Source organism: Pongo pygmaeus, chromosome 15 (genome assembly GCF_028885625.2).
Source record: "Pongo pygmaeus isolate AG05252 chromosome 15, NHGRI_mPonPyg2-v2.0_pri, whole genome shotgun sequence".
Classification (NCBI taxonomy): domain Eukaryota; kingdom Metazoa; phylum Chordata; class Mammalia; order Primates; family Hominidae; genus Pongo; species Pongo pygmaeus.
Genome location: NC_072388.2, coordinates 58,444,102 through 58,458,118, shown reverse-complemented (window position 1 = coordinate 58,458,118; position 14,017 = coordinate 58,444,102). Strand labels below are relative to the sequence as shown.

General features: G+C 43.6%; 1 protein-coding gene across 1 annotated transcript in view; it reads left to right on the top strand.

Annotated features, from left to right (window-relative positions):
* The window catches only part of RTN1 (reticulon 1), a 280,203-nt gene that overhangs the window by 140,228 nt on the left and 125,958 nt on the right, over positions 1 to 14,017 (top strand). The window contains exon 3 of the mRNA XM_054447579.2: positions 838 to 1,587. Within this exon, the coding sequence (XP_054303554.2) occupies positions 838 to 1,587 (750 nt within the window). The remainder of the gene's footprint in view (positions 1 to 837; positions 1,588 to 14,017) is intronic.

Sequence of the window (14,017 nt, the reverse complement as noted above, 5' to 3'; positions counted from 1 at the left end):
GGCCATCTGGATAAACATCAGGCAGAAGGCAGGCATTCATCCAGGGACCAGGAGTGACTCTCAGGTTTTGTTCTTCTCGAGAGGTAGTGAAGAGAGGAGAAGAAAGGGAAAGAATACAGTGGGCTGCCACTATGGAAAGCCTTGCAGGATAGTCCATTATGGTAATCTGCACAGCCTGCTTGGTGGAATTGGCAGACGTGATCTCTTACATTGCTCCACTTAGTTGCAAAAAAAAAAAAAAAAAAAAAAAAAAAAGATACTGATTCTTATTGGAAATATAAAGCTCAGAAGTCAAGTTGTATCCAAGGCTCAAAACTACCTGCCTTTGTCTTGCTAAAGTAGAGGATATAAACAGCAATGGACAAGGAATAATGGGTGATTTTCAGATTTGTTGATATTGGTGGGCCCAATTGGAGTGCTGTTTACATCAGATTATCTGATAAAATCTGTGAAATTGAAAAAGTTCCCTGAGAGAATGAATCAGAAATTAAAACGATGACTTGTAGAATCTTCTCTCCATTGAAACAGGAACACCAGCTGAGATTCTGTTGCTAAGATATTGCCGGGTCATTTTTTAAAATAGCTAGCTGAAGATAGAGAGGTCTGTAAAACACTGATTAATTGGGCCATAACAGTAATTAGCCTCTTAGTTCAGGTGGCCTGTCTTTCCAGCATAGCCCTGGAAACAGATTATTTTTGTGCTAATGAGATATGTGTTTCTCAAGCAACGACAAAACATCTCGCCTAATGGAATTTTGTTTTATCCCTCCTCTCTCTGTCCATCTGTCTGTCCATGTGTGTGCCTCCCTGGCTCTCCTTCGCTCTGTGGGACGACAGAACCATCTGCTGCAGAATCCCAGGGGAAAAGCAGCATCTCCGAGGATGAGCTGATCACCGCCATCAAAGAAGCAAAGGGATTATCGTATGAAACCACCGAGAGCCCACGGCCGGTGGGTCAGCTGGCCGACAGGCCCGAGGTCAAGGCCAGGTCCGGACCGCCAACCATCCCCAGCCCCCTGGACCACGAGGCCAGCAGCGCGGAGTCGGGGGACTCAGAGATCGAGCTGGTGTCCGAGGACCCCATGGCCGCGGAGGACGCGCTGCCCTCAGGCTATGTGAGCTTTGGCCACGTGGGCGGCCCGCCGCCCTCGCCCGCCTCGCCATCCATCCAGTACAGCATCCTGAGGGAGGAGCGCGAGGCCGAGCTGGACAGCGAGCTCATCATCGAGTCGTGCGACGCCTCCTCGGCCTCGGAGGAGAGCCCCAAGCGGGAGCAGGACTCACCCCCGATGAAGCCCGGCGCCCTGGACGCCATCCGGGAGGAGACGGGCGTCCGGGCCGAGGAGCGTGCGCCAAGCCGGCGGGGCCTGGCCGAGCCGGGTTCCTTCCTCGACTACCCCTCAGCTGAGCCCCAGCCTGGCCCCGAGCTGCCCCCTGGAGACGGAGCCCTGGAGCCTGAGACGCCCACGTTGCCACGGAAGCCTGAGGAAGACGCGAGTTCCAACCAAAGTCCTGCGGCCACAAAGGGCCCTGGGCCTCTAGGTCCTGGCGCCCCGCCCCCACTGCTGTTTCTCAATAAGCAAAAAGGTAAAGGATCCCACTGCAGCAGGGATGCTTGGTTAGTGTCCTCCCTCTGGGTGCTCTGAGCATTCAGCAGGGGCGGTTCTGGCTCAGCCCTGGAGTCATCCCCATGCTGATCAAACAGTTGACCAGAGAACAGTTCCAAGGGGGATGGGAGGAGATGAGAGAATTCAGATCTGCAGCTGGGACAGAAGTCGGTGGCAGAACCACGTGCTCAGGGCAACTCAGGACTGGCTGAACCCAGCCTCTCTAATAATGAGCGGTTTTGTGTTCACTCCAGGATCTCCTGAATGGAGTGCATGCGCCTGTCTTTCTATTCCAGGGCTGGGTTTCCTCCCCCAGGAAAGCGATGCTTTTCTTGTTATTGTCCAGGCTCTGGTCCAGTTCCCCTGCTCAGTCTCTGTAGGTGCTGGAACCCACCACTAGCATGTTCTATTTTGCCAGCCAGGTCTGTTTCTTAAGTATGCAAAATGGAGTTCAGCTCCATCCTTTCTCTTACCCAAGGGCAAGGGATTTGGGCCTTGATAAGGTTTTTGTGTCCCAGTGAGTCAGGCAAGACAGAGACCACAGTTGAGTCCAGAGTTTTCTCTTATCCCTGAGCAAGACCGAAGGTGATTCATTCATTTTTAAAGTCTCTTATTACTTAGAATGAATTTAATGTGGTCCTTATGTTCTCCCTATGAAAAATTTTGAGGTGAGTCTTCAAATGCAAGAAAAATGGAAGTCATTATTTGTTTTCCAGACATTATACGTGTACAAGAGATTCTTCCCCAAAAATCGTTCACCACACCTGATTGCAGTTGTCTTATGGAATTCAAGAAAGGAATTAGAGTCACATGACTAAGTGAGGTCCTGCTCATTCTATTTTTGTTAATGGGTGAAGTTTGAGAACTTCTACCCAGTTCCTGGGGAGAGAACACTCAGGTAGGACTTTAAAACAAACCCTAACAACTGTATTCAAGGTCCCCTCCCACCCATCTCTTCTACTTTTCATTCCTTTAGAAGTGCTTTCTTTGCCTTTTCCTTTTGGAGATAAGTGATTTCAAGGGTGCACCCCCTTTCCTGTGTCTATGCTAACTTCAATGATGTTAGCGGCAGTTAAAGTGCTTCATATAAAAATAGAGGACAAAATCTTTCTTGTTATTTTAAATTGGAAACTAGCTGCTAAATTCTTTAAAATTAACACATTGGAATAGAATGGAGGAATCTAGAAGACTGAAATAAAAAGATACATAGTTGCTGTGGCTCAGACATGTGGCATGGTGTGGGAGCTGATATAATTGACTCTTGACTTCCCAAATAGCTCTTGTTAAAGAGCTGAAAGCATATTTAGTGTGTGTGATAGGGAAGATACTTGAAGACAAATTTAACGGTGGGAATGTGTTTGTTGGGTCAATCTTAAAACCATTTTGGGTTTTTTTGCTACTATCCTGACATAGTAAGAAAAGACGCTGCAGCTTGCAGGGAACCACAGGAAAAAGTACTAACATGAACAACCTTCAGCCCCTTGGGGCCCCAAAACAGTCAAGCTTGACTCATGCTGAGCATGTGTTCATGTCACTGTACTGTAACAGGCATGTGTCTCCATTTTATCCCCTAACTAATGTTCCTGAGATAGTCACCGTGTGCACAGTGCTATTCAAATATGTTTATTCTCAAAAGTAGATAAATCTGAGGGCTAAAGAGAAAAGGGAACTTTGCAGGCCTATTGAGAGACAAGGAGAACAGCTGGGACTGACTGATCAGACACCTGATGAAGAGCTGAGGAGATGGAAAACTGCAGCTGTGAATGCAAAGGCTTCAGAGTATCTTTTATGGCCAATTTCATGTTATTTGAATCTCTGTACAAGTTGCCCCATATGGCTTGGACCCTGTGCTGCCAAGTTTAGAAGGTAGAGAAGAGGGTGTGGCAGTCTTTTCAAAAGATGAAAGCGTGCCAAGGTGAATAATCTCTGCTCTCTTCTGCACTGAGGGGTCCTTTGAAATCTAGTCTCCCACTGAAACTCACTGCTCCACTGCACTATCTATGAAGAGTCTAAAAGGCCATTCTGAGGCAGCCAAGAACTGGAAGTCCTGGGCAGGTGATTCAGCAATGCCAGCAGGCAATTTGAGCTCTGAGGTTCTTTTTGGTCTCACTTGCTCTGTCTCAGCAGGTGAGAAAGGATCAGCGCTGCCCAGCCTTCCCCAGGCTGCTTTTGTTTGTTTGTTTGTTTGTTTGTTTGAGACAGAGTTTCGCTTTTGTTGCCCAGGCTGGGGTGCAATGGCATGATCTTGGCTCACTGAACCTGACCTTAGGCGATCCGCCCGCCTTGGCCTCCCAAAGTGCTGGGATTACAGGCGTGAGCCACCGCGCCCAGCCCCAGGCTGTTCTTAATCACTGTTTGTGGACAGCAGGTTTGTGCTCATGCCAAGCTTGACTTCTGGCAGCAGTGAGGTCAGGTCAGCTTCTGTGGTTTCCTGCTCTTGTCCACTGAAGCTTCTGGCAGTATGCACACATTTAAGTTTATGCATTCACAGGTATCCAGGGGATGAGCCATCCTGCTGATGCTGGACAGAATTTCAGAAGAGCCTAGAAATATTTAGAATAATATTTAGGATAAGGTTTGACAGATATTTGATGGCATCATTGCATGTACCATGGAGGAGCACCAGGGTAACTGGTGCACGTGCTCTAACAAGGCCTACTTTTGGAGCTTTCTCACCTTTCAGAGACCTCTGCAGTTATTGCACTGGAGACAAAACACAGTTCTTTCTTCATGCTTCAGTTTTCCTCCTTGTACACCCCTGAGCTCTTGCCGCCCTGTATTTCTGCTCCCCTACACCTTCTAGGATGACCTGTTATAAACATTAGATTCTAAAGCAGGTAGATGTGTTTTCCTTTCTACAAGATTAGCCGTAACTGTTAGGAATGTCCAAGTAAAAAGCCAATTTAAAAATTTTCATAAAAGCACTAATACCCAGTGTGATTAATCAGGATAGGTATGTGATATTTACCAAACCTATGTAATTGTAGAATACTTTTTATTAGAGTGTGCCGTTGGGTTCATATTCCAGGGAGACACCCGTTGGGAAATCATGGTGTCTTTGCCCTTGAGCTTGTTTCCTGCATTCTGATTACTTATCATGCAACTCAAAATTGTGCGGCTTGGACCAGCCATGTTGATATTATGTGGGAGGTTGTTAGAAATGGGGAATCTCAGGCTCCTTCCAAGACCTACTGAATCAAGATCCCCTGTGCATAAGTGCATATGTGATTCTTACACACTTTAAAGCTTGGGAGGCAGAGTTTTATTTATTTATTTATTTATTTATTTATTTATTTATTTTATTTATTTATTTATTTTTTGAGACGAAGTCTCACTCTGTCACCCAAGCTGGAGTACAGTGGCGCATCTCAGCTCACTGCAAGCTCCGCCTCCCGGGTTCACGCCATTCTACTGCCTCAGCCTCCTGAGTAGCTGGGACTACAGGCGCCCACCACCACGCCTGGCTAATTTTTTGTATTTTTTTTTTTTAGTAGAGATGGGGTTTCACCATGTTAGCCAGGATGGTCTCGATCTCCTGACCTCGTGATCCACCCACCTCAGCCTCCCAAAGTGTTGGGATTACAGGTGAGAGCCACCGCGCTCGGCCAGGGAAGCAGGGTTTTAGACGATAGCAGTATGCTTTCATATTCCTGCCTGAAACCAACTCTCTTCTTGCCAAATGGCCTCTTTTCAATCTCATGTTTCTTGTCCTCTCTGGTAATCTAATATCATACTGCTGATCAGTCCTTAAAACATTAATAATAAAGTAATGTATATTTGTTGTAATAAATTCAAACTGTACAAAATGGCACAGAATTCAAAGTTGCAGAGTCTGGGCATGGTGGCCCACACCTGTAGCCCCAGCACTTTGGGAGGCCAAGGCAGGTGAATCACTTAAGCCCAGGAGTTCAAGACCAGACTAGACAAAATGATGAAACTCCATCTCTACAAAAAATACAAAAATTAGTTGAGTGTGGTGGTGCATGCCTGTAGTCCCGGCTACTCAGGTGGCTGATGTGTAAGGATCACTTGAGCCCAGGAGGTCGGGCCTGCAGTGAGCTTTGATCACACCAGTGCACTCCAGCCTGTGCAACAAAGAAAGACACCCTGTCTCAAAAAAAAAAAAAAAAAAAAAAAAAAAAAAAGTTAAAAGTTCCCTACTCAACCCTCCCATCCCTAATTTTCACACATCACCACAGGCCTTTGTATTGTTCTTTTTTTATTGTTGTTCTTGTTCTTCGAGAATTTCTTTAAGTATTCAAGAATATATAGTTTTTCGCTGAAAAAGTAACATTATATTGAACATACTGTTTTGTAACTTATTTCATTTAACAATAAAATTAGGGACAATATCAGCTCACATGGAAATTGTTCACTCCTTCTCAGAACTTTTTCCTCCCTTATCGTACTGATGTTTCTCTTTCTTGGTTCTCCTCTTACTCTCTGACCTCTTTTCCAATCTCTTTTGCTACCTCCTTTCCAGTTCCTCTGTGTTGTCCCTGAGTTCTATCCTTGTCTTTCTTCCTCCCGCATATCCTTGCTGTCAAGGCTGTTGTCACCCATGTAGGTTTTCAGGCACTGCCTTATGTGTGACACTTCTCAAATCTCTTGCTTTGAAGAAATCCTCTTTTCTAAACTCCAAGCCGATTTCCCTCACTGTGTATTGGACATCCCATAGACCTCCCAAATTCAGTATGTCCATGTTAATTTGTCAAAATTTGCTCTTTTCCTTCCTCTATTCCCTTCCTGAGCAAATGAAGTGATGTCATTGAGTGTGAACACTCAACCTCCAGGACTCTAACCCTCTTACAGTTCTAAGTTCTCATACCTTTTGAATACTGTTAGGAATTTATCCCATAGAAATGCTATAGCAGGTGGGCAAAAATATATAAATTATACACATGTGTAAATAGAGTTAGAAAGATACATATGAATATCTTTCCTATAGCATTTTTCATAGTAATGAAAAAGTTGGAAAAAACACCAACAGGGAGTTGAGTAAAATGAATTTTCATTCATCCATCCATTGGAGAGCAACAAAATCGTTTAAAAGAACTAAGTCTGGATCCAAGTAAAGACTCATTAGCCTGAGACAAAGTTAAAGGTACTCGGTGCCGACCTGACTGTAAATACTTCAGTAGAAGTCTTGCAGTAGTGTTTGGTTATAAAATTATCACCCGAGTGATCCAGAATGTTCTTAGTATTTGAAAAATTAATATCAAAATAAAAATACAAAAATGTAAAAATTCTCTTTTTGGAACCCTAAAGTACACAACCAGTGACCCAGGTTGAGAAATATTTCTTTAAGCTAGCAAGGACTTAAGTGTTGCTTGGGGACCAGGTACCTCAGAACCCTTTGGAGTGCTTGTTCAGAATTCAGATTCTCACTCTACCCCCACCTCAAAACTACAGAATGAGAATTGGCTGGGGCATACATCTGCACTTTTAATAATCACGCTGAAGCTTGAGAATTTCTATTGTAAACAGATGAGCTAAGCAGCCCAGACCTTCTAAGAAAACATGTTGGTGAGCATGCCTTAGACATATCATGCTTTTAAATTAAAGATACTGAGGGGGACTCAGCTGTTTCTATCTCTTTCTGTTAGAGAGGTGCCTGTCCGTACCCTGGGAGGCAGGCCTCTGCAGCCTGCTCACCGATGGCCTCCTCTGTGTATAGCAGCTACAGCAGCTTGAGCCTGGAGGGCTCAGCCCCTTGTGGCAGGGAAAAACCTGTCTTTTCCTTGGAGGGGTGATTTGTGGGATGGCTACCAGGTGGAGGTCTTCTCAAATAGAATAGATTTTCATCTGTCTAGCATTTATGATGTTTGTTATTACTTTTCATTATTATACTAGATATTACTTCTGTCCTAAAATATTTGGGAGGGAACCACAATAAGTGTGACCCATTTACTTTCTTCTCATAATTCTAGAAAAAAAAAAAAGTCATTATACCCTAGTCCTGTATGTATTCACTTTAATGAGACTGTATTAATATACCAGGCTATGAACATTCTTGGAAAGTCTCTTTCTTTCATAGTACAGGTGTTAGATTCCACTTGAGCTCTATACCCCTCCACTGAAGCTGCTGTTCTTTGTCAGCTTTCAACAAGATGGACCAGTAACTGCTGGATAAAGTGTGACTCCTGTGTTTGTATATGCTATGCCATGGAAATACTTAGATGGAGACATCGATTTTCCACCTTAGACTATTTTTTTTCTTTTTTTTGAGATGGGGTCTCATTCTGTCACTCGGGCTGGAGTGCAGTGGCACGATCTCAGCTCACTGAAACCTCCACTCCCAGGTTCAAGTGATTCTCCTGCTTCAGCCTACTGAGTAGTTGGGACTACAGGCATGCACCACCATGCCTGGCTAATTTTTGTATTTTTTGGTAGAGACAGGGTTTTGCTGTGTTGGCCGGGCTGGTCTTGAACTCCTGGCCTCAAGTGATCTGCCTGCCTTGGCCTCCCAAAATGCTGAAATTACTGGCGTGAGCCACCGCAACCAGCCCACCTTAGACTATTGAAAGCAACTAAGCTACTTTTATGAGACTTTGCCCAGTGATAGAAGGAGCTCTTCTGGTCTAGGCAACCCTGGATGAGGCTGCCAGCAGCCAGCTGAATTCATGGCTTTTCCTTCTGAAGCTGTCACAGAGTTAGCACTGTTCCAATTGCATATCGATCTATGTTTTTTTTTTTTAAATGGTGGCTTCACTGAGTGGTGGGGTTTCCTTCTCAGCCTTGGATAGAATTGCTGCAAATCTTGGTGGCTCCAGCACTTATTATTTCTAGGGACAGGTATTCTTGCCACTTCAATTCCAAGATGTGTGTAAAGATCTAAAATGGTTATTGTACCTTGGTAATACTTTTAATACCAAATCTTTGGGACACAATAAACCCTCCTAGTAAATTTGGTTTGGGCATGCAGTAGGGCATTGATCAGCTCCTAAAATGGAATCGAGTCAACCTTAAACTTGCCTGTAGAGAGAGAGCTCCCAGGCAGCAAACATTTTTATGCCTCCAAGAAATAATGATCCTATTTATTAATAAATGGCAATCCTAATTCCCTATCCAGGCTCTTTTCTCCTCTGTTCCACACATAGATCAACCTCACTTATAATAATGGAGTTTGGAAGACATAATTCAGATACTTCTAATTCTCAGAGGCAACATGAGGTCAAGGAGATTCTCTACTCTCAAATACTAACCCTACTTCCCTCTAAAGTCTGGGTGGGACCCTCATAGACATAGTTTCTGCACTTCTAGATTCTATCTTTGTGACCCCACAAAACACTCCTGCAATACAAAAATACAATACATAAATTTCACTCAAGGTTATGCCAGTCCCACCTATTCATACATCCGTCTTTCCTTTGATTCAACCAATATGGCATAGGATGTGCCTGACACTAGCAATGTAGTGGTTACCAAAGCAGACTTGAATCCACCCCTCATGGGGCTTACATTCTGGTGGAAGAGGGAGTAGACATTAAGAAGAAAATCAACAGAGTGATGTGTAAGAGACTACCTGGTGGTGGGTGGCACTTAGGAAGGTCAGAGAAGGCCTCTGAGCAGGAGGAAACTTGAGAAGTCAACTGTGGCAAGAGCTGGTTAAAGCAAGTTCCAGACAATAGAAAATGCAAAGACCAGACAGAGACAGGAAAGTTCTAGGGATATTCTATACATGGGATACAAGTTGATGTTGCTAGAATGTGGTAGGCAAGGGGAGGAATGGCAAGAAATGGAGGTGGAAGATTGGCAGTGCCCTTCCATGCACACACCATGGTGCTGAGCTTGGTCTTTCCTAAGCATTCTAAGAAGCCTCAGAAAGATTTTTAAACTAGAAAGTGACATGACCTCCTTTGCATTTTTTAGAGGTCACATTGGCTGCTGTAGGGAGAAAGAGTTGAAGGAGGGCAAGCAAGCATGGAAGCAGGAAGACAAATTAGGAAGCTCTTGCAGGCATGAGATGGCAATGGCTTGGAGAGGTGGTAGCGTTGGAGATAGAGAAGAATGGATGGATTTGAGATGTGTTTTGGAGATGGACTTAATAGGACCTACCGATGCTTTGGATTGGTGGTAGGGGTGACTTTATCCCCAGTACCCCTCAAATTATATTTCAGTTTTTGTCAACACAATGATTACAAAGAGATGCAAAAATATTTACAATGGGGAAAAATACCCCAAACTTTGATGCGGATTCGTTAGTCATTGAACTCATTTTTTTGTGTGTCTGCTTTTGGAAAAACTCATCCATCTGGATTATGATAGCACTGAAATGATCTCTCTATTTGAGCACTATATCTAGCATATTTCCCTGGCTAAGCAATGGGTTTAATGTATTTAGGTGATGGTGATGTTTTGGTGGCTGACACTGGAGCTGGAATGGTCCAATATGGCACTTGTGGAGGTTAAATAAGACCACTAGTGAGATAAGTAGGGATTATGGTCGAGCAAGTTGGTTATTTAGAGTTAGATACATGCTTGCCTAGGACCAAGAAATCACAAAAGCTTCAGAAAGTCTAAAGAACAACCCAAATATGAATCAAAATTTTACTAACAGGCAAGGAAAAGTCAGCAGCCTGTTGGAGAGCAGAGGCTGAAGTTAGAGCAAAGGCAGCTTTAAAGTAGATACTCAAACTGGGGCTTCAAGTTGGGGCAAGTACATCACTCAGTCTGGTTACTTCAGCTCAAGACTGCAGTCGGCCATGGTCTCTATTGGTGATTTACTCAGAGATTCCTGAGTCGCCCCGTCTCTGTAATGGCACTCCTGGATTTTAAGTGACCTAGGTTGAAATGGTGGTCCTCTTGGCTAGGCAAAGCACTGATCCGGGACTTTTCTCTCTCCTTGTGGAAGTGTGTGTGAGTGGCAGGAAGAGCAGATTAGGGGCTCAGTGGAACTGATCAGTTTTTCTAGATAGTGTTTCTCAAAGGGTAGTTGGTAGACCATTTATATCAGAAGCAGTTTGTTGAAATACAGAATTCCCAGGCTCACCCCAGGATTTACTAGGAAGGTGCTTATGCATCTGCTTCATTAAGTAGCTCCGCAGTTGAGGCAGAGAACTTGAGAATCATTACTCTAGGGACTATGTTGGGGCTGATCTCTCAACGTCCCCAGAGTAATCTTTGGCAGATTTTTCCTCCAGTAACCCAACTTTTTCCAAGGCCAGTTGGATTTTCTGTTTGGGCTTAGATGTTAGTTTAAATGGTTCTTGTGGGTAAGTAGAATTTAAAGTGAAATGTATACTGTTTACTTCGAGACTTCTGTCTCCTTATGGGAGAGTGAAGGGGAGATCATGTAAACACAGCCTGGTCTTGCCAGCTCATCCAGGGGATGCTACCTAACATCTCTGCACCCCACAATGCCACTAGAACAAAGGTCCCAACAGTATATGGTGGGGACACAGAGGAGCTAACCATTCATTGTTTCAGTAGTTTGGGGCCTCCTGGGTGAGAGGAGTTCTCTGGGTGATCTCTGTTCATAGCCTGGAAAATTTGTAGCAGGAGAGGGAGAGGAGTGGGGTTGAGTTGTAGTCTTCCACTCACAAATCAAGAGTAACCAGCATGACTTTATTACACAAGATCAAAATTTCACTACCACTAATAGTAATCCAGTTCAAAGTTGCATATTCTGGTAAATATAACATTCTGGCTTAACTCTTCCCTTCTGGCAGGCACTTTGTTTTCTTACAACTCTTGGCTGAGCACTGAAATCTTGGGAGATTTATCTGCCTACAAGGCACTTGCAAAAGCAGAGTATGTGTCCCAAAACCTAATTCTTTAACTCCCAAATTCACTCTTGTTTACCTCTCCCTAACATCTCTAGGAGCTCAGTTTGATTCTACTTCTGAAAACTCAAAGAAAGTCAAGTAAAGCAGAAAGTTGCTTTTGTATTGATTATCCCCACTCACTGTTAATGTCTATTGCCATCCAGTGGTTGCCATGAAAATATTCAACCTCTACTTCTTTTTTTGTTTGTTTGTTTGTTTGTTTGTTGAGATGGAGTCTCGCTCTGTTGTCCAGGCTGGAGTGTAGTGGCACGATCTCAGCTCACTTCAAGCTCCGCCTCCTGGGATCACGCCATTCTCCTGCCTCAGCCTCCCGAGTAGCTGGGACTACAGGCGTCCACCACCACGCCTGGCTAATTTTTTTTTTTCGTATTTTTTTAGTAGAGATGGGGTTTCACCATGTTAGTGAGGATGGTCTCGATCTCCTGACCTCGTGATCCACCCAGTTTGGCCTCCCAAAGTGCTGGAATTACAGGTCAACCTCTACTTCTTCTCACTCACACCACCACAATTTGAAATTTACAATAAGATTTCTTGGATTATGATGTAAGAAGATATGTCTTTAAATGAATTTACAGTGTTCACATCGCTATACTGTTTCTGTGGTGATTGATTATTTAAATTACCCTCTGTATTTTCCTTGAAACAAGCACAAGGACAGAGTTCCAAAATATATTTCCAAATGGGTAACTTAGTTTTCAGCAGAATTAGTTGTAAGGCTAGACCATTTGGCCTCTACCAAAACGTAAAATATAATACCATGTAGAATTTATGAACTGTGCTTTTCTACTAATTGGAGTTTTGGGTCAACATCTTCATTTCAAATTGAAGTCAAAGGTTGAGGTACAGTTCGTTGTTCTAGATTATTTCTCATGGGTAGAAGAACCATGATTTAAAATAAGATCTACTCATTTTCAGCCAGTGTCTTTTTCCAACTAAACTGATTTCCAGGTAATTGGCCTGCTTATAAGCAAAGCTGAATGTTCTCTATGGCAAGTTGCTTTAGAATTTGGAGATTTAAGATTTAATATCAAAAATGTATATAGATGTAAATAGTTTTATAATGCTATATAATATAGGCAGCTAGTTCAAATGTTAGCATGGTCTGTAAGCCGGAAATTCAGTCCAATCACTTGGAAAGCATTTAATTATTTTCTTTAGCTTAGCCAATTTATACTTGAATCTTTTTTACATAGAATCATGGTTTTCTTAAATGTTGAAAATAAAGAAAATCATAAATAAATGATTCTAGAAGGTTTGAATATAAGTAAAATAGTCTAATTGTCAATTTATTCCTTTTATTTTCTTCCTCCTCTCTTTGTTGAGGCCCACATTTTTTTTTTTTTTTTTGAGATGGAGTCTCACTGTGTTGCCCAGGCTGGAGTGCAGTGGCACGATGTTGGCTCACTGCAACCTCCACCACCCAGGTTCAAGCAATTCTCTTGCCTCAGCCTCCCAAGTAGCTAGGATTACAGGTGCCCACCACCATGCCTGGCCAATTTTTGTATTATTAATAGAGATGGGGTTTCACCATTTTGGCCAGGCTGATCTCGAACTCCTGACCTCAAGTGATCTACCCGCCTCTGCCTCCCAAAGTGCTGGGATTACAGGCGTGAGCCATCGCACCCAGCCTAAGGTCCAGATTTTTAATGCCCTTTCTTAGTCCTCTGAAAACAGAATCCTGAAATTTGGAGAAGATTTTATATATTTCACCAAGACGTGCTATAGTTCTAAAGTCAAAAACCTTGGCTTTGAATGATTTATAAGTCTTCTTATGATTTACATTTTAGTTCTTATGGAGACGTCTTTTCCTCAAGGCCCACTACTCTGGCTAAAAACATAAAGGGACTTGTTGATGACGAAAGTCTCAGAGCTAAACCTAGAGTCTGAGGGCAAAGTTCTCTGAGAAAGAGACACTTTTGAGGTTCCAGCCTTACTGTTCCTCTGTCAAATTGGAACTGATTTGCCTCTGGGATGAGACATAAGGTCATTCACCTGAACTATTAAGTTTTGTCTCTCCTGCTGTATATATTTGCCCCTGTAGTTTGTATCAGTGGTCCCCAACCCTTTTGGTACCAGGGACCAGTTTCATGGAAGACAGTTTTTCCATGGGAAGGTGGGAGGGTGGGATAGTTTCAGGATGAAACTATTCCACCTCAAATCATCAGGCATTAGAGTATCATAAGGAGCATACAACCTAGATCCCTTGCTTGTGCAGTTTACAATAAGGTTCACGCTCCTATGAGAATCTAATCTCCTAATGCCACTGCTGATTGGACAGGAGGTGGAGCTCAGGAAGAAATGCTCACTCACCCGCTGCTGCCCTCCTGCTGTGCGGCCCAGTTCCTAACAGACCACGGACCAGTACCAGTCTGTGGCCAGGGGTTTGGGGACCCGCTGGATTATATGATGCCCATGTTGTAATGAGTAGAGGTGGGTAACTTTCCATCAAATTGATACTTGCTCTTCTGTAGTGTAGTCCTTCTTGGGAAGTGGCTCTCAGTCACGGACTGTATTTCCCAACCTCCTTGCAGCCAGGTGAAGCTCTGAGTCTAATTCTTATCAATAGAATGTGAATGGAGGTGATATGGGTCACATCTGGGAAGATGGGTGAGATGCAGTTGT